The sequence below is a fragment of the Mobula birostris genome, chromosome 3, assembly GCF_030028105.1.
Source record: "Mobula birostris isolate sMobBir1 chromosome 3, sMobBir1.hap1, whole genome shotgun sequence".
NCBI lineage: Eukaryota > Metazoa > Chordata > Chondrichthyes > Myliobatiformes > Myliobatidae > Mobula > Mobula birostris.
In genome coordinates this window covers 101,928,506-101,948,406 of record NC_092372.1, presented here as the reverse complement: position 1 = coordinate 101,948,406, position 19,901 = coordinate 101,928,506, and the positions used below count along the sequence as shown (strand labels likewise).

General features: G+C 41.5%; 1 protein-coding gene across 3 annotated transcripts in view; it reads left to right on the top strand.

Annotated features, from left to right (window-relative positions):
* The window catches only part of fras1 (Fraser extracellular matrix complex subunit 1), a 564,498-nt gene that overhangs the window by 514,915 nt on the left and 29,682 nt on the right, over window positions 1-19,901 (top strand). For 2 of the 3 annotated variants that reach the window (XM_072253146.1, XM_072253145.1), the window contains 4 exons: window positions 6,062-6,218; window positions 7,059-7,259; window positions 8,984-9,171; window positions 9,874-10,149. In XM_072253146.1, the coding sequence (XP_072109247.1) occupies window positions 6,062-6,218; window positions 7,059-7,259; window positions 8,984-9,171; window positions 9,874-10,149 (822 nt within the window). Of the gene's footprint in view, window positions 1-6,061; window positions 6,219-7,058; window positions 7,260-8,983; window positions 9,172-9,873; window positions 10,150-12,721; window positions 13,052-19,901 lie in introns of those variants that run through there. The other variant, XM_072253147.1, reaches the window with a different exon arrangement.

The window sequence follows — 19,901 nt, the reverse complement described above, 5'->3', positions numbered from 1 at the left end:
CAATAGTCAAAGAGAATTGGAAGTGCAAATCTGCAGAGAGATAGCAGGCAACTGCAGGAAACATAAAGTTGTGGTGGTAGGGGATTTTAATTTTCCATATATTGATTGGGTCTCCCATACTGTTAGGGGTCTAGATGGTTTAGAGTTTGTAAAATGTGTTCAGGAAAGTTTTCTAAATCAATATATAGAGGGACCAACTAGAGGGGATGCAATATTGGATCTCCTGTTAGGAAACGAGTTAGGACAAGTGACAGAAGTCTGTGTAGGGGAGCACTTTGGTTCCAGTGATCATAACACCATAAGTTTCAACTTGATCATGGACAAGGATAGATCTGGTCCTAGGGTTGAGGTTCTTAACTGGAAGAAGGCCAAATTTGAAGAAATGAGAAAGGATCTAAAAAGCGTGGATTGGGACAGGTTGTTCTCTGGCAAAGGTGTGATCGGTAGGTGGGAAGCCTTCAAAGCAGAAACTTTGAGAGTGCATAATTTGTCTGTACCTGTCTGGATTAAAGGCAAGGTGAATAGGAATAAGGACCCTTGGTTCTCAAGGGATATTGCAACTCTGATAAAGAAGAAGAGGGAGTTGTGTGAAATATATGGGAAACGGGGTAAATCAGGTGCTTGAGGAGTATAAGAAGTGCAAGAAAATACTTAAGAAAGAAATCAGGAGGGCTAAAAGAAGACATGAGGTTGCCTTGGCAGTCAAAGTGAAGGATAATCCAAAGAGCTTTTACAGGTATATTAAGAGCAAAAGGATTGTAAGGGATAAAATTGGTCCTCTTGAAGATCAGAGTAGTCGGCTTTGTGCGGAACCAAAGGAAATGGGGAAGATCTTAAATAGGTTTTTTGCGTCTGTGTTTACTAAGGAAACTGGCATGAAGTCTATGGAATTAAGGGAAACAAGTAGTGAGATCTTGGAAACTGTACAGATCGAAAAGGAGGAGGTCCTTGCTGTCTTGAGGAATATTAAAGTGGATAAATCCCTGGGACCTGACAGGGTGTTCCCTCGGACCTTGAAGGAGGCTAGTGTTGAAATTGCGGGGGCCCTGGCTGAAATATTTAAAATGTCGCTGTCTACAGGTGAGGTGCTGGAGGATTGGAGAGTGGCTCATGTTGTTCCGTTGTTTAAAAAAGGATCGAAAAGTAATCCGGGAAATTATAGACCAGTAAGTTTAATGTCGGTAGTAGTTAAGTTATTGGAGGGAGTACTAAGAGACAGAATCTACAAGCATTTGGATAGACTGGGACTTATTAGGGAGAGTCAACATGGCTTTGTGCATGGTAGGTCATGTTTGACCAATCTATTGGAGTTTTTCGAGGAGGTTACCAGGAAAGTGGATGAAGGGAAGGCAGTGGATATTGTCTACATGGACTTCAGTAAGGCCTTTGACGAGGTCCCGCATGGGAGGTTAGTTAGGAAAATTCAGTCACTAGGTATACATGGAGAGGTGGTAAATTGGATTAGACATTGGCTCGATGGAAGAAGCCAGAGAGTGGTGGTAGAGAATTGCTTCTCTGAGTGGAGGCCTGTGACTAGTGGTGTGCCACAGGGATCAGTGCTGGGTCCATTGTTATTTGTCATCTGTATCAATGATCTGGACAATAATGTGATAAATTGGATCAGCAAGTTTGTTGATGATACAAAGATTGGAGGTGTAGTAGACAGTGAGGAAGGTTTTCAGAGCCTGCAGAGGGACTTGGACCAGCTGGAAAAATGGGCTAAAAAATGGCAGATGGAGTTTAATACTGACAAGTGTGAGGTATTGCATGTTGGAAGGACAAACCAACGTAGAACATACAGGGTTAATGGTAAGGCACTGAGGAGTGCAGTGGAACAGAGGGATCTGGGAATACAGATACAAAATTCCCTAAAAGTGGCGTCACAGGTAGATAGGGTCGTAAAGAGAGCTTTTGGTACATTGGCCTTTATTAGTCAAAGTATTGAGTATAAGAGCTGGAATGTTATGATGAGGTTGTATAAGGCATTGGTGAGGCCGAATCTGGACTATTGTGTTCAGTTTTGGTCACCAAATTACAGGAAGGATATAAATAAGGTTGAAAGAGTGCAGAGAAGGTTTACAAGGATGTTGCCGGAACTTGAGAAACTCAGTTACAGAGAAAGGTTGAATAGGTTGGGACTTTATTCCCTGGAGTGTAGAAGAATGAGGGGAGATTTGATAGAGGTATATAAAATTATGATGGGTATAGATAGAGTGAATGCAAGCAGGCTTTTTCCACTGAGGCAAGAGGAGAAAAAAACCAGAGGACATGGGTTTAGGGTGAGGGGGGAAAAGTTTAAAGGGAACATTGGGGGGGGGACTTCACACAGAGAGTGGTGGGAGTATGGAATGAGCTGCCAGACGAGGTGGTAAATGCGGGTTCTTTTTTAACATTTAAGAATAAATTGGACAGATACATGGATGGGAGGTGTATGGAGGGATATGGTCCGTGTGCAGGTCAGTGGGACTAGGCAGAAAATGGTTCGGCACAGCCAAGAAGGGCCAAAAGGCCTGTTTCTGTGCTGTAGTTTCTATGGTTTTTAATACCTTAGACAGCAGGCAAGGGACATGAAGATGGAAGTGGGTGAAGCAGAGCCAGAGGATCAGAGGTCATGGCAGGACAAGCCACTGCACGGGATGTATCATTACCAGATATCAGAGGTGGCTGACAGAAGAAAGTCCTCCCAATGGCTGGAAACGGCAGGGCTGAGGGACCACACAGAGGCACTGCTCATGGCTGCACAAGGACGGGGGCTGAGTACAACAGCAATAGAAGCAGGGGTCTATCACACCAGACAAGACCCAGGATGCTGACTGTGCAAGGAATCCCACTGAAACATCCAGCACAGAGTGGCAGGGCGCAAGATGCAGGCAGGGACAGCATACGCTGAATGGCACAACCAAGTCGCAGGAATTGTGTACAGGAACATCTGCACAGAGTATGGATTGGACTCTCCCAAATCCAAATGGGAAACACCCGAGAAGGTATTGGAGACTGACAGAGCTAAGGTCCTGTGGGACATTCAAATACAGACTGATAAGCAGGGACTGACCAACCAAACGGACACAGTAGCAGAAGAAATAGATGTGACAATCCTGAATGACAGTAACATCAGGAAGAAAGAATGAGAAGCTGGAGAAATACCAGGGGTTGAAAGAGCAGATAGAAAAGATGTGGAATGTTAAAGCAAGAGTAATCGTAGTGGTGATAGGAACTCTTGGAGCTGTGACACCTGGACTGGGAGAGTGGCTCCATCAAATTCCAGATGCAATATTTGAGATCTCGGTCCAGAAGGATGCACAATCAGGAACAGTAAGGATACCATGCTGAACCCTCAAGCTGCCAGGCCTCTGGTAGAGGACCCGAGATTGAGGGAAGAATACATATACACACCACCCATAAGGGGTGAGGATATTTCTTTTTTTAAATCCAATAGCTTTATGGAAGCATCTTAACCACATGCTCTGCAGCAGTTCAAGAAACCAGTTCAGAACCATCTTCTCCAGGGTAATTGGGTTAGGTAGTAAATACTTACAGGACCAGTGATGTCCAGGTTTTGTCATTGAATAACATACCAGAACAGACACCCTCTCCCACCGCCCCCCCCCCATACCAGACGGTGATGCAGCCAGTTAGAATGCTCTGCACGGTACATCTATAGAAATTTACGACTGTTTCTTCAAACTCCAATATAATCACTTCTGTGCTGCCTTCGTAACTGCATCGATCTATTGGGTCCAGGATAGATCCTCAGAGATGTTGACACCTAGGAACTTGAAATTGCTCACTCTTTCCCTCTGATCCCTCTGAGGACTGGTGTGTGTTCCCTTACCCCTTCTGAAATCCACAGTCAGTTATTTGGTCTTTCTGAGGTTGAGTGCAAGGTTGTTGCTGTGACAGCACTCAACTAGCTGGTGTGTCTCAGTCCTCTTTGCCCTCTCATCACCATCTGAAATTTTGCAACAGTTGTTGTGTCATCAGCAAACTTATAGATGGCATTGGAACTGTGCCTAGCGTCACAGTTACGTGTAAAGAGAGAGAGTAGAGCAGTGAGCTAAGCTTGCATCCTTGAGGTGTGCTAGTGTTGAATATCAACGAGGTGCAGGTATTATTTCTGATCCATGCAGACTGTGGTCTTCTGGTGAGGAAGTCGAGCATCAGTTGCAGAGAGGTACAGAGGCCCAGATTTTGAAGATTTTGATTGGACCTGTAGAAATGATTGTATTAAACATTGAGCTGTAGTCATGATGTCAGGGCATGTGCTGTTGTGCCGGTAGGCAATTTGGAGCGGATCCAAGTCACTTCTCAGGAAGCAGTTGATATGTTTCATCACCAGCCTCTCAAAGCATTTCATCACTGATGTAAGTGATACTGGGTGATCGTCATTGAGGCAGGTCACTATGTTCTTAGGCACTGGTAAAACTGAAGCCTGCTTGAAGCATTTGGGTACCTCACACTGCTGAAGCGAGAGGTTAAAGATCTCAGTGAACACTCCAGCCAGTTCAGTTGATCAGCACAGGTCTCTTGTGTTCAGCCAAATACCCCATCTGGGCTTTCCACATGTTCACCTTCCTGAAGGAAGTTCTCACATCAACCTCAGAGACTGAAATCACAGGATGTGGGAGTTCATTAAGGTTTTTCCAAGTTTTGATGGTCAAAGCAAGCATAGAAGGCATTGAGCTCATCTGTTAGCGAAGCCTTGTTGCCACCTATGTCACTTGGCTTCGCTTTGTGAGAGGTGATGGCATTCAAACTTGCCTATGAGAAACCAAGGAAGAGCATACTTTCATCCCTCTGGCAAAAGTGAGCAGCACGAGAACCAAACAAAAATATCCTGCTTGTTATCCCCAGAGTTAGACATTTACTGAAGTGAAAATAAAACTAAAGAGCTATTTTTGACGCAATCATCAAATCAAAGAACTGAAATGCTGTTTAGATTGTAACAACCCCTGACAGATGACCACCCCAAGTTATTTTTCATGCTCTCGTGATTGACATTTTACTTTGAGCTGCAAACAAGCTCCAGCAGACCTGCAGAGGTCTGAGTTGCACAACACCTCAGTCGTCCGTGTGTTATATGATCTATTTCAAATCCATCAGGCTCAAAAATGCTCTTTGCATAATACATTGGAAATTTTAAAAAAAACAGTGATAAAGATGTCAATCAGAATTTCAAAAAGCTGTGAAATACGTGGTAGATATGCACTTACAATCAATCACTTTGTCAAATAAACTACTTGGGTAAAAATTACAAAAGTGGGAAAAATGACCTCTTTAAAAGAAAAATGCTTTAGATGTCTTCCATTGTCTGTGACCAGCAGACTTTCGGGATACCATGCCATTGCCACTGGGACCTGAAAGATCTCTCCATAGCAGACATAATCTAGTAGTATAAAATGCTGCCACAGAAGTGAAGAGAAACACATATGGGTGAGTGTTTAGGACAAGGGGTGCATGTCCTCACTATAGGTAGTTACACTCTTTCCTCCCCCATGTTGATGCAAAGGGAGACCAATGCTGTAAGTAGCTTTGAGCCTTTGAATCATGAGGTCATGATTCTATAGATAGTGTAATGTGTATCTCTGCTGTCAGGAAGAACTGTAGACCCAGCAAGGATGTTTGAAACATGCAGGGATTTACAATCTCTACAATAGCTTTAATATCTATTTAAGAATCAGCCATCTCAATGTGGACTTCTGGTTATGTCTCTTTGCCAAATTACCTTTGCTATTGGTTTTACTGAGAGTTACATGCACAAAACAGATCCAACTTGGATCTAAGGCTCAAATTTGTATTGGTAAGGCGGAGATGAGACACGTGTTAGCAACTTCATTGGCACTGGAAAAAAACTCATTCATACCATGGTGAATTGCAACAGCAAGAGTTTCAACAGCAAGTAGTTGCTATCACCTTAAAACAACCATAAAGTAACTTTCATGCACAATGTTTGCGTGTAAAGTGGGCACAAATGGGTCCAGTTTGGGGGATGGGGTGGTGGTCTCATCTCTCCTTGAGAGCAGCACAGTCCTTTGGTCTAATATCTAACTTTAATAAAATATAGGTGAAGAACTGCACAGTGTTGATAAATGATGATACCGTCTTTGAGCCAGAAGAGAAGTTCCAACTTCACCTGGGCCATCCCTTGGGCAATCACTGGAGTGGAGCCAAAGTTGGGAAAAATAATGTGGCCACTATAACTATCTCAAATGACGAAGATGGTAAGCTGCCTCGTTTTGCCTGAAACAAATCTTGGAATAATTCATAAATTTAAGATGTGTACGGGTTCGTGATTCTAATGCGGTGCTTCTTTTCAATAAAAATTTCTGGGAGGTGAGGAATGACACACAACTGAGGTGGGGAGTGACACATAGCAGAGGTGAGAGGTGACATGTATCTGTTAAGTGAAGGGTGACCCATAACTGAGGTGAGGACTGGAAGGGCAACTGTCACACCTTCCACTGCAAAAATGACAACTGGAGGCCAGGGTTATTTTTTAATCCTTCTCCATATACTGTACCCAAATCTTCTTGTTATATTGCAGTATTTGAACAGAATACCTCAAGAGTAGTTGGCCAGTGCACTGGAAAGTCTTTCCATAACTCGGCAGTGTTTTATTTTGTCACTCAAATACATAGGGCAGTATTAAACCCAACTCTGTTCCTGTGTTGCTACGGATCTATTTTTGGTTTTAAATGGGGGAGAGAAGATGCCACAGTGAAACCCTTCCTGTTCTCATAGTGTTTCAAACTCTGTACTGTAAGTGCTGCTCACCTTGTTGATATCCATTGTTAAGGTTAGTTCACACGGCTCCAACTTAAATATTGATGATTGAATTTAATCTCTGCACAAATTTGCATAAAAAAAGGTATAATTTGAAGAAGTTTGCATTACTTGGGGTTAGTCAAAAGATCATTACTGTAGAGTGTAGTCTGAATGGATGTTGCTCACTGTGTTCTTGCACCAGGCATGCCAGGAGTCTCTCATGATTTGCTTTAATGTTCTTGACCTGAATTTGATTCTGGTTTGTTGTTTATTTTTGGTGCTTTTCTTTTTTTTAGCCCCAACGATTGAATTTGAAGAACCAGCATACCAGGTGCATGAACCGTTGGGCCCTGACGCCATTGCAATACTGAATATCAAGGTGTTGAGGAAGGGGGATCAGAACAGGACGTCGAAGGTTCGCTGCAGCACTCGCGATGGCTCAGCACAGTCTGGCATAGACTATAACCCTAAGAGCAGGGTTCTCAAATTCAGCCCGGGTAACAAATGTCATATTTATAAATTATATGAAATTTCAGAATGTATTAGAGTTGCAGTTAATTGGTTGCTCTTTGTTGACCATATTATAAACAGCTAAGTTCAAGTTTGGAGCTGAGAGACGATGCTCAGATAAAGAGAGTGAGGATGAATTTCGGCAGGTTTAGGCTATACTCACTCGGCTGAACTCACTTCAGTGTAGAGTTCACCTGATGTTTTACTCTACAGTTGGGATAAATCCAAGGCCAGATTCCTGGATATTTTCTGCTTCCCTAAAGGTGTATTGAGATCTTGCCCAGCATCTGGGTTCTGCCAATCCCATGCCTAAGCCTGAAGTGTTATGTCGAGCTGTTGTGAGCCCAACTCACAGTCAGTGTAATTTACAACAGCTTTTTGTTTTTAACAACCATGTTCTATGTAACTAAAGCAAATATATAAATACACAGGTTCTTTGATGAAAAGGCAATATATTGAAAATATTCTTTATGGCTTTGACATTGTATGGAACTAAACTCACAGCACTGCATAGTTTTCAATGAGCCATGGTGTTATTATAGCGCACAATGAGGCTATGTCTGCTCTGGAGAGCAGCCTCCAGAGGCAGTCCTATTCCACAGTTTTATCCCCAAAACCCCAATCTCTTTTAGAAATTGTTGACTGTTTCAGCTTGCATCAGCCTCATAAATGGAGTATTCCATTCATCACAACTTCAGTGTCAATGAGATTTCTCTTCACATCCTCACAGTATCTTTTACTTGGAACCTTAAATCTGTGTCCCCATTTCTTGTTCCATCAGCTAAGGGTAGTAGTCTTTTTTGATTACCCCAGCTGTCATAACCTTGTCCAATTCTCTCACATTTCTCTTCAGTTTTTTTCAACTTGATCTTGTGGTCGGAATTAGTTTACTACGCTCACATGTTATGAAATTTGTGTCTGGTGACAGGAGTACAGTGCATTACATAAAATAAACCACAGATTGTAATAAAGATGTATAGAATTTAAATAACTAGTGCAAAAGGTGATGTAGGGTTCATGGGTTCATTGTCTGTTCAGAAATCTAGTGGAGGGGAAGAAGTTTTTCTTAAAACATTGAGTGTGTGTCTTTGGGCTCCTGTGCCACCTCTCTGATGGTAGTAATGAGAAGAGTGCACGGTATTAATGAAGGATGCCACCATTGTGACACATCACCTTTGGAAGATATTGTTAATGGATGGTATCAGGAGCCTTTCTGCTGAATCTCTTCTGTACCCTCCTAGGACCTTCACATCCTTCACATCCTTCTCAAAGTATAGTGATCAAGATGAGATGTATGTTTTTAACTTATTACAATTAGTTTGAAAAAAAGGTCTGAGTGAATTTTGCCTTCCATATTGAATAGCTCCCTTTAATGTTGCACTGGTGTTGAATCATATTTCTTTCAATCCAATAAACAGTGCGGGTGCAAGTGGAATCACCTTATCGAAACTAGGCAAAGAGTGTAATGCCTGATCTTTTTACTCCTAGTTTGTTCTTCCTGCCAAAAATGATAGCACACTTGAGTATTTGCAAGTGACAAGCTTGGTAGCAAGGACTGGAAATGGTGCTGAAACATTTTGTAGTGGTGTATTAGGAGAAGGTTGCTGTGGCTCTTCTGTACTTATTCTAGCCTCTGGGTAGTGCTGTATGAATTAAATTCTTTATCAGGTTCTGCACTGTGATTACCATCATTCATTTTCTTTTTCTACAGGCATTGACCACATCCTGTTTAACGTGGAAATCCTCTCCAACGAAGAGAGAGAATGGCATGAGTCCTTTTCCCTGGTGCTGGGGCCAGATGACCCTGTTGAGGCTATTCTTGGTGATGTAACTATGGCCACAGTGACTATTCTCGACCAGGAGGCAGCAGGGAGTCTAATTTTGCCTGCACCACCTATTGTAAGTTGACAGGCAGCTGCTCCACTTCCCCTGAGGCTGAGCAATTGAGTTCACCTGTTAGATATCTGTCTCATTGTTAGATCTGAGGTGTAGCGGAGAATCGGAGCAGATTTATCTACGTGAAGCTAAGTAGAGTTCATTGTCATTGTAGTGAGGTACAGGTACAATGAAAACCTTAGAGTGTAACATATTGTTGAATGCCACTGTGTGTCATCAGGGAGTGTGGAGACTCTCTTCTGCTCAGCTCAGGCCTGCTTGCAAATCCTCACAACTTGGGGTCATGCCATGAAGAAATGCGGAGAGACCACCTCAGGCTCCTTCAGGAGATAAAGATGCTGGGCCAATGACCACTAACCTGTACTCTGGGATTCAGTTTGCTGTTGCTTCAGTTTTACCACTTACTACTTTGCACTCTTCCCCCTGCAAACTTAGGGAGTAGATTGATCTGCACACCGTGTTGTTCCTAACACTTGTGTGGATCCAACTCTTCCAGTCTACTTGGCACTTCCCATTAACGACCTGAGCACCAAACATTATCTCTGGGTAGTTTTCTGCCATCTGCAAGGACATGTGGCAAGTCTAAAATGTTCAAAGGGATGAATGTTGGAATGAAATTGGAATGCAGCTTTGTTCCATATGCACTGAAGTTCAAAACAGAAATATATTTTCCCTAATCTTGACCATTTATTTATATTACTGTAGGTGGTGTCTTTAGCCGATTATGACCACGTTGAAGAGGTAACAAAGGAAGGAGCCAAGAAGACCCCATCTCCTGGCTACCCACTGGTGTGTGTAACACCATGTGACTCACGATTTCCAAAGTACTCAGTTATGAAGGAGCGCTGTGATGAGGCAGGAATTAACCAGTCTACCATCCGCTTCAGCTGGGAAGTGGCTGCACCCACAGATACAGGTGGAGCCAGGTCCCCCTTTGAGACTGTCACGGACAATACTCCCTTTACCAGCACCAACCATGTGGTAAGTACAGAGAGTCAAAGAACCAGCAGAAAACTCACTTCAGCTGAAAGCCCAGACAATCGCCAGGAGGCTTGAAGTAATTGTTCTTTCAGCAGTGCAAAATTTAATTTATGCCACAGCTTGGATAAAAATGAAATGATTGAAGTGGAAATTACAGAACTGGCAATTAAGTAATTTCCTTGAGGGCAGAAAGAAATGGTTAAAAAAAAACCAGCTTAAAAGATTGATTAACAAAGGTAGACGAGGCTGCTTATTGCCTGTTTCCAAATGTTAGAATTTAAAATTCTTTCTCACTGCTTATTATTTTGTGAAAGACTGTTACTAGTTGTTATTTCTCCTGCCATGAAACAAGCATAAATAATTCAATATGCAATAGAAAATCGAGTTTTTTCGAGCAACAATTTCCAGGGTATTTTGTGTATGTTTGTTGGCCTTGCTCTTTTTGGAGTGTGGCAAAGAAACCTGGTCCACGTTGTCACGGGAGCCAGCATTCTTGGACTCTTGGCAGCACCACAACAGACTGAGACTCTAAATTAGGTAAGTCGAGAAATATTGGAATTGGTTTATTAATGTTAAATTTACTGAGGAGCTGTGAAAGGCTTGTCTTGAATACTGTTCACACAGATCAAATCATTACATTGAGGTAGTATAAGGTCAAACAATAAAAGAATGTAAAAGAAAGTGTAACAGCCACAGAAAGTGCAGCAAATCAAACACAAGTAATTCGGCAGATCTCGGAAGTCCAGAGCAACACACGCAAACTGCTGGAGGAACTCAGCAGGTCAGGCAGCATCTCTGAAGTTGTATTAAACAGTTGGCATTTCAGGTCAAGACCCTTCTTCAGGACTCAGAATGCATTACAAGAAGACAAATAGGTGCAAAATAATAATGAGGTAGATTTATGAGGTTAAGAGTCTATGTTATTGTATTAGGAAACCATTTAGTTGTGTTATAACACTGGTGTCGATGCTGTCCATGAGCCTGGTACAATATGATTTCAGACTTTTGTACCATCTGTCCAATGGGAGAGAAGAGAAAATGTCTGGGATTGGTGGTGTCTTTGGTGATGTTGGCTACTTCAGTGCGGCAGCAAGAAATCTGGACAGAGTCCAGGACGGGGAGGCTGCTGTCCATGCTGTGCTGAGCTGTGTCCACAACTCTGCATTTTTTCTGTGGTCACCAATTGCCATGCCAAACTGTTTTGTATCTAGACAGGATGTCTTCTATGATACATTGATAAACATGGTGAGGTTCAACAGGGGCATACCAAATTTCTTCAGCTTCTTAAGGAATTCGAGGGACTGGTGAGCTTTATTAACTATAATGCTTACGTTGTAGGATGGGGACAGGCAATTGGTGATAGGAACCTGAGGATATCAACTCCCTCAACCGTTGATGTAGACAGATGCACGTGCACTGCCTTTGCGAAGTCAGTGACCAGCTCTTCGACTCATCTATGTCCTCAAGCTCTTCATGCTAACTCCACTCCCAAGTATAGTACACTACACTCATCTCTCCAGGCCTGCCATCACTCTATCACTGAACTTTCCTCCCTGCAATCCCCCACCTGACTATCTGCTGCCGTCCAGCCAGAAAACCCATTAGCCCACTAGTGTACAATTCTACCTCCTACCCATCACAGCATTCATCACACTCTGCTAGGTTTGGTGTGTTTTTCCCTCTCTGCACCTCCCCCACCCCCCCTTCCCCAACCCCCATCTCCCTCACCATGGCTCCAGCCAAGAGCCTCCCTGTAAAGAGAGAAATGGGAAGGAAATTTCTGCTGCAGCTGTGCTTCAGGTTATGGGCTTCAGTTATGACTGAGGTTAGCAGTAGGGTTGCCAGGATTGAACAGGTTGCCACCGTGCCCCTCCAGGGTACCTACTTCCATTGTGGGGTATAGGGCCGGAATGTTTTGACAATGAACGCACTCGGCATCCAGTGCAGTTCTGTTGAACCTTCACTTTCTGGCCGTCAGGGATTCTGACCTGGTTGAGGTTCAAACTTCCTCCCTCACTGCTCTGGGTAGCATGAACTGCTGCTATCCCTGCAGTTCAGTTGCTCCCATATCAGAGTAAGTGTGTTATGCAGTTGCGATCTTTGCAGGACACCGTGTGAAGCTGAAGGGAGCTTGGACATGATGGTGTTCATATTTACTCTGACCTTGTTCTGTGGGGCTTTCAGGTTCCTTTTTTAAAGTTTTATTCCTGGTAAGTTCTTCCTCTTTTCACTAAGGCACAACTTCAGAACCGGGTGAAGTATGGTGCCCTCCCACTCCATGTCACAGTGAGAAACTTCATGCATAGAAGTGGACAGAGAGAGGGAAAGTTAAAATTCATCAACAACCTACAATATTTCCATCTTGTAAGAAAAAATAGTCTGGAATTAATCCAAATGGTATCATTAAAATAAGTTTTGAGGATCATAGAATTTTAAATCAAATTCATTGAAATTGAATAGTTAGCAAACCAATTATATTTCAAGCACAAAGCTTTGCAAATAGATTCAGAAAATCCTGCATTAGGTGTCAGGCCTTGACATGTATCGCTTTCTTTCCTTTTTTCTCCCATAGGTGGTGCCATAACCTCAATGATCCAATAATGAAAACAAAGGCTGGGCATCCTGGCAACATTTCTCTCCAAAGAGCGAAGGAATTTAATCTGTTGATTGACTGCTTTGTGCATGGGCTATATTGTTTCTAAAATTTGTTCCTCATATATGAATTTCCACCCTTGGGACTCTGCAGACATAGGGGCAGGCATATCACATGAAGGCTGTTCCACCATTCAATAGGTCATCACTTCAGCTTCTCAAGCCTGTCTATACATGGTCATCTTGTACTCCCCTTGCTTGTCAAGAATCTATCCACTTCTACCTTAAATGTATTTAGAGTCATCATTTACTGCCCTTTGAGAAAGGGAATTCCAAAGACTCATAACCCTCAAAATGCTGATGTCAAATGATAACAGTCTTTGTTTTAACTTCACTTGTGTAGAATTAGTTTCTATATCAGAAAGTTTGCTTTCACACAACAACTGAGTCTGCACTTTTTGAAATTAAAGAGTATTTCTTGGTCTGTGGTGATCAGTGTAAGGCAGCAGTCTTTTTTTCATCACTCCTCCCCCAACTGCAACTCGCTGTTGATTTCTTTGATAAAGCCTGTTAAGTGTAATGACTAAAGTTTGCATAATATCTGCAGTCCATTCTCTTCTCTTTATTTGTAAACTTCACCCACCCCCAAAATAATGATCATTATATAGCACCTCAGAAGGTAGAAAAACAGAGTGAACATTGTCATTGTTGAAAGCTAGGGCCTTCCGGGTTCTGATTTGGAACTCTAGTGATGTCATTGCCAAAATCCGCTTGCATTAAATATAAAGTAATTCTTCAAAGGTAAAAAATGATTGAGCTTTGCAAGAAGTTTTTGCAGAAGTTCCTTCTGCAGCAGATACCAGGGTGAGGCAAACTCTTCAACTTGCTGCAGCATCCATTGTGATCCTTGGTGCACTTCGACGGGGAGCCTGGTTCCCAGCCCACTGCTATGGTCTAGCTCAGCACAGTGCAAGACTTACTCAGTGCAGATTGCTGAGTAAAATGGTGAGTGATGTTGACAGTGGTGAGGTACTTCTATTGTTCTGGCTTGCTGACTCACAAACCTGTCATTTAAAATTGAATATCTGGAAGAAAGCTTTGACAAATTTTCAGGACCAATCAAAAAATAAAAATGTTTAAATTCCAACAATTCAAGGGAAGCCTAAATTACAAGTGCCAAAGAAATGTACTCAGATGTATATGTGCACATGCTCTTGCTCTCTGTCCCGCGCACACACATATGAAAGCCTGTGCTGTCGTGCAGCTTCCCAGGCATTCATGGACAAGATAGAAAGCTTTTCAGCTTACATTCTGGGCATTTTATTCGACTTGAATTATGGTTAGAAATGACATATATAGGCAATTTCAAAAGAATGGTGCGTATTCGGGAAATTTCATGTTGATTTTCATGATCAGCAGCCCAAAATCCCTAAGATTCACCCAAAAGTATTCAGGAAGAAAGATCTTTGAAGTCCGGTGTTATCAGACCTATAACAGTGGAAATTCAATTCATACTCTCGCATTTGACATCATGATGGGTCTGAGTGGGCACTACAAAATTTCCATAGCTGGTGGTATGTTAACTAGCAGTTTGCACTCTAGCATTAGCCTGGACTTCCCTGAACAGACCTGTACATTTCAGCGGAGGATTTAACCTATTAACTTCCAATAGCCAAGTAGACTGTTCCATGATGTCCATCAACCTGACTGCTCCAACACTACTATGACGCCCATAGTACAGAGAGAAAGAGATGAAATTTCAGGAGCAAAATGAAGTGATACCTGAAATCCTAACATTCTTCACCCCTTTTAAGGTTAGATTTTATAAAGTGCCCTGGTTTAGAAAGTAATTTCATTAATTACATCCCCAAAGTGTGCTGGTTACAAAGCAAACAAATTTTAGTACAAAGTTTGTTTTATTATACAGTCGGCCCTCCTTATCCGCGAGTTCCACATGCGCGAATTCAACCAACCGCGAATCGAGGAAACCCGGAAGTGTTCTTCCAGCACTTGTTGTTCGAGCATGTACAGACTTTTTTTCTTATCATTATTCCCTAAACAATACAGTATAACAACTATTTTACATAGCATTTACACTGTATTAGGTAATATAAGTAATCTAGAGATGATTTAAAGTATACAGGAGGATGTGCTAAGGTTATCGTGGATCGGGATCGAAAAAAAAACGCAAGTTCTTTTACTAAGTAAGTCGGTACATCCGGTATTATTTAGCATCAGTTAGTCAAACGTTTTGTCTTAGTATATAGCATATATTTTACCTTTCTATGCATATAAAACACTTAAGAAATGTATGTTTCAGCGCCGGGCTTGGGATCAAAATATTTTGATGTGGAGGATCAAAAACCCAAAACCCAATAATTAAACCACTGCGTTGCTTAGTAATAATTGTAGCTTTCATCGGGGGAGGACCTTTCTCACTTTATCCTTTAAAATTTTTCCGATCATTGACCGACTGTAGCCTAACGTTTTTCCAATGACCGATGGTGTTTCACCTCTTTCCAATCGCTTTATTATTTCCACTTTATTTTCAATAGTGATCGTGATTATTTTCGTGAACAGAAACACTGCGGATTCAGAGCTCCGCCGCCGGGTCCTAATGTCTGCTGCACTGAGACAGGTTAAATAAGGTCTGGGGTTCCGCTGGGTCCTAAGGTCCACTTCATTTAGACAGGTTGAATAAGGGACTTGAGCATCTGCGTTTTTTGGTATCCGCAAGGGGTCCCGGAGCCAATCCCTCGCAGATAAGGAGGGCCGACTGTATTGACACAACTGTGTTTCCAATGATATTTGTACTAGAATATCTACATTGGAAAAATGTGTGCAATATTTTGAGTGGGTTAAGTTATTGTGATAAATACTTAAAATGTGATATTTCTCCATCTAATAACCAGGCTTGTTTCCTTTAATTACTTGAATCAATCAAAGTCACCCTTTTGCAGACTTGGCCACAATCTCAGTCTTAAAAATTCAGTATTTTGTGCATACAGTGATTTTTGAAATAATTTTCCAAAATTACTTTTTCTTTGGATTAGATCCTGATCAATAAATTAGAAATAGAGTTTCTGCTCGTTCCATTAATATCACCAAATATGCAATGAATTAGGAAACTTCAAATATGACTTGTACCCCAAATCACTTGCATTCCGATGTTCCAAAACTTTTAGCACTAACTTAAGTTTCAGTTTGCCCAGATCAGGCCTCCCTTGCTGAAAAGGAGTTTTCAAAAAGGTGTCAGATTCCTGAGGCTGTACTATTCAAGAAGACTTTTAAAACTGGTTTTATTCCCTGTAGGGAGCAGGCCCTAGAAAGGCACCTTTTAAAAAGATTACTCATGAAATACTTGCTAAGAGACTGAATGGTACATCAATGAAACCTTTAAATCATGTAATCCCACCTCTCCCGGAAGTTCCGGGAGTCCCTGATGCCCGCAAATTATATACAATATAACGGAAATCAATTTTTTTGAGAGCGAGCGAGAGAAAGCAAGCGAGAGCGCTTAAGAGCAACTACAAGAGAGAGAGAGCAAGAGCGCGCCATGGCAGAGTGTTCCAAACAAAAAAAGAAAATATAAAACGTACGTCACCCCAGCCTACACTAAAGTGTACCACTGCCTAATAGGGGTCAGAATAATGACAGTGTTGCTCACTGCACTGTTTGCAACAGTGACTTTTCTATTGCCCATGGTGGGTTAAGACTGTAAAAGACATGTTGAGCTGAGTTTAACAGGTGTCATTCGTTCACTAGCATAGCTAACGTTATTTAAACTAACTGGCTAGCTGCTAAGGAGCTATTCTATTGCAGACATCCCACCTCCCCCCAAAGTCTCCTGCAAATTGATGGTGCTACCCCCCCTGAAATGAGTTTTTGCAGGGTGGGATGTCTATATATAGACTTAAATGACCTGACTTACTGTAAACTCAAAACCTGGAAATGCTGATTAAAATGGCTATCTTTGGTGGTGTCCATTTACAACTACGTTAATTAAATTGCCTCATTGCCATTCTTAAAAATGCAAGTGTGGATCCAGCCCTGATGAAGGGTTTCAGCCTGAAATGTCAACTGTTTACTTTTTCCATCGGTGCTGCCTGGCCTGCTGAGTTCCTCCAGCATTTTGTGTTACTTAAAAATGTAAGGAGTAATTTTACAATGGAAAAAAAGACAGGAAATACCGGAGATGCTTAGCATTTCAGCCGGCATCTGTGGAGAGAGAACCCAAGTTGATGCTTCAGCTTGATGACCTGGTGATCTTTAATCAGAACTAGAAAAATGAGCAAACAAATGTGGAAGCTGAGAAAATAGACGAGGGGTATGGAGAACAAGGGGATAGAGTAGAAACCAAGGTAGCGCTGGTGATAGAAATACTGAAGCCATCTAAGAGGAGTGAAAAATGTTGATCTGTTGGGGACAAAGGAAAAAAAGTGTTACTCTGAGATCAGCATGCATTCAACACCCTCACTTGGATGGCACTGACAGTGTTTCATCAATTGGGCAGTCTTAGTCTCTAACCTAACCCAGGTAATCCCTGTGCTCTCTTCTTCCCTCCCATCTCAGCAGCTGAATTCACCCTTGTTTTCTTACTTTTCCTGTCTGTTGAACATTTATCAGTCTGAAATACCTGCATTAAGTGTTTCCCTATCCATGAATTCTGTTTGTAAGCATATCCATCATTCTAAGTGTTAATGATGAATTTACAGCCTTTGTAGATTTTTGCTTTTCAATGCTCTATTAAAATACCTGTTGCTGGTGCTAGTTTAGTTTATGCAATTTAATTGCACAAAAAAATATACAGGAATGTACTGGGAGAAAATTTCAAGTGCAATTATGGGCTATTTCCTGATTTACACCAGAAAACAGAAGAAAATTAGTCATTGCTTGTTAGCTCTACACATGTGGGAGAATCTCATCTACAGTATATAGTTCTCCCTCCACTGAGGGACAAGTATAACTATTTGCTGATGTGAAAATGAAAACGAAACAGCAGATGCTGGAAATTTGAAAGAAAATGGTTGAAGTAGGAAACAGTCCTTTTCTCAGCATTGGTAAAGAGGGAAACATTTTGACTTTAAATTACAGAGAGAATGGCAAGGAATGGATAATATAAAATAAATATTTCTGAATGAGTGTTTATAGGATTGCCATGAGAATAAGTTGCAGAGATGATTTGAGTGATATGTCAATGGAAGTAGTTACAAAGAGAAGAATTGGAAAGCAATCAGAAGAAGGCAGTTAGAAAGCAAATTCAGAAATGACTAGTGTTGCTACAGAGAGAGAAAGAGAGGAAGTTACCTTAGATTGCATAGTGACCAAAATGAAGTTTCTAAACGCAAAATGTCGACTGTTTATTTTCCTGCTGAATTCCTCCAGCATTTTGTATGTGTTGATTTGGAATTCAAATGATTCCTCTGTCACTTTATGCACAGCCTTAGGTAGTGGAGAGCCTTATATGCAGCACCATGAAAAAAAATACGAAGAAAAACCAACTCTGAATGTGACTGTCAACAATGATCAAGAAATAAAAATGCTATTGATTTGAGATGATACTGCATACCAAGGTGTGCTGTCTCAGCATTAAAAACATTAACAAGTTGCTGAATTTCATTTTCTGTAAGATGGTAAGAAACAAATACACTGAACTTTCATGTAATACAGTATTGCATTTAAAACAAAATTCATCAAATTCTCCTGCTGCTGAATCCAGTAAGGACAAGTTCATAGAGATCATCAACAGAAGCATTGTAACAAATCACCAAGGCTCCTGAAACAGCATCTCACAAACCCATAAGCTCCACTCCAGAACAAAATGATTAGGTAGGGTGGGAATACCACCACCTCCTATTTGTCTTCCAAATCAGACATCATCCTGATGTATTGCTGCACCTGTATGTAAGCTAGGAAAGAATCCTGGAATTGACTCACCACCGTTGCCTCAAAGACAGTTAAGGATAGGCAATAAACGCTGCCTTTTAGTGACACCAAAAATGCCATGTTTGAATAAAAGAGATACTCCAGCATAGTTTGAGCATACTTTGTTTCCCACTGTGTATCTTGTTTCATGCTGCACATCGGTTATCATTTCTAATTGTATTTGTTTATTGAAGTACCACAGAATAGGCTATACCAGCCCTCTGAGCCGCACTGCCCAGCAATCCCCGGTTTAATCACGCGACAAGTTACAGTGACCAGTTAACCTACCAACCAGTGCATCTTTGGACTGTGGGCAAGGAAACCGGAGCACCAGGAGAAATTACAAACTCCTTACAGGCAGCGATGGGAATAGAAACCAGGTCACCTGCACTGTAAAGCGTTGTGCTAACCACTACATTACTGCGCCACCCAATCATGCAGGAAAACAACTTTCATCATTCCATTGTAAACTATAACCATCATGGTCTCTGAGCCAACTTGAAAATTTAGTGTTAAATGAGGTTTCTTTTTTAACTTGAGTAGAGATGTGGAATTCCACATAAGAATAATTGGTTTACAACAGATCTGTTGATTCCACTCGTGTTACAAGGAACCACTCAAGAGTGGAGACTTGTATTTTGTATTCCAGAACCAGCGTAGCAAGTGATTGTTAGGTGAGCTTGAATGCTCTGTTGAAATTCAGACCATTGATGCCATGGATTATATCCTTTCTCAAGCTTTCTGAAAAAGATTATATTCGAGATCCAATTATGATAAACCCTGAAATTACAATTCATGCTGTTGTTGGTGTAGGTTATATATAATTAACGAGTGCATGACAAAGTTACGTCTTTTAAGCAGTTTGTACCACACCTAAATTTGAGCCCAAAAGTTCCACTTCCTCATTGCCAACAAAAATGGAGTAAAGATTGATAGAACCTAGAATGAAATTGAAGAGTTTATGCGGAAGACTTTTTGTCTGGACAGTGAGGAACGTTTTCAAAGATTGCAGAGGGATTTGGACCAGCTGGAAAAATCGACTGAAAAATGGCAGATGAAGTTTTAATACAGACAAGTGTGAGGTATTGCACTTTGGAAGGACAAACCAAGGTAGAACATACAAGGTAAATGGTAGGGCACTGAGGAGTGCAGTAGAACAGAGGGATCTGCGAATACAGATACAAAATTCCCTAAAAGTGGCGTCACAGGTAGATAGGGTCGTAAAGAGAGCTTTT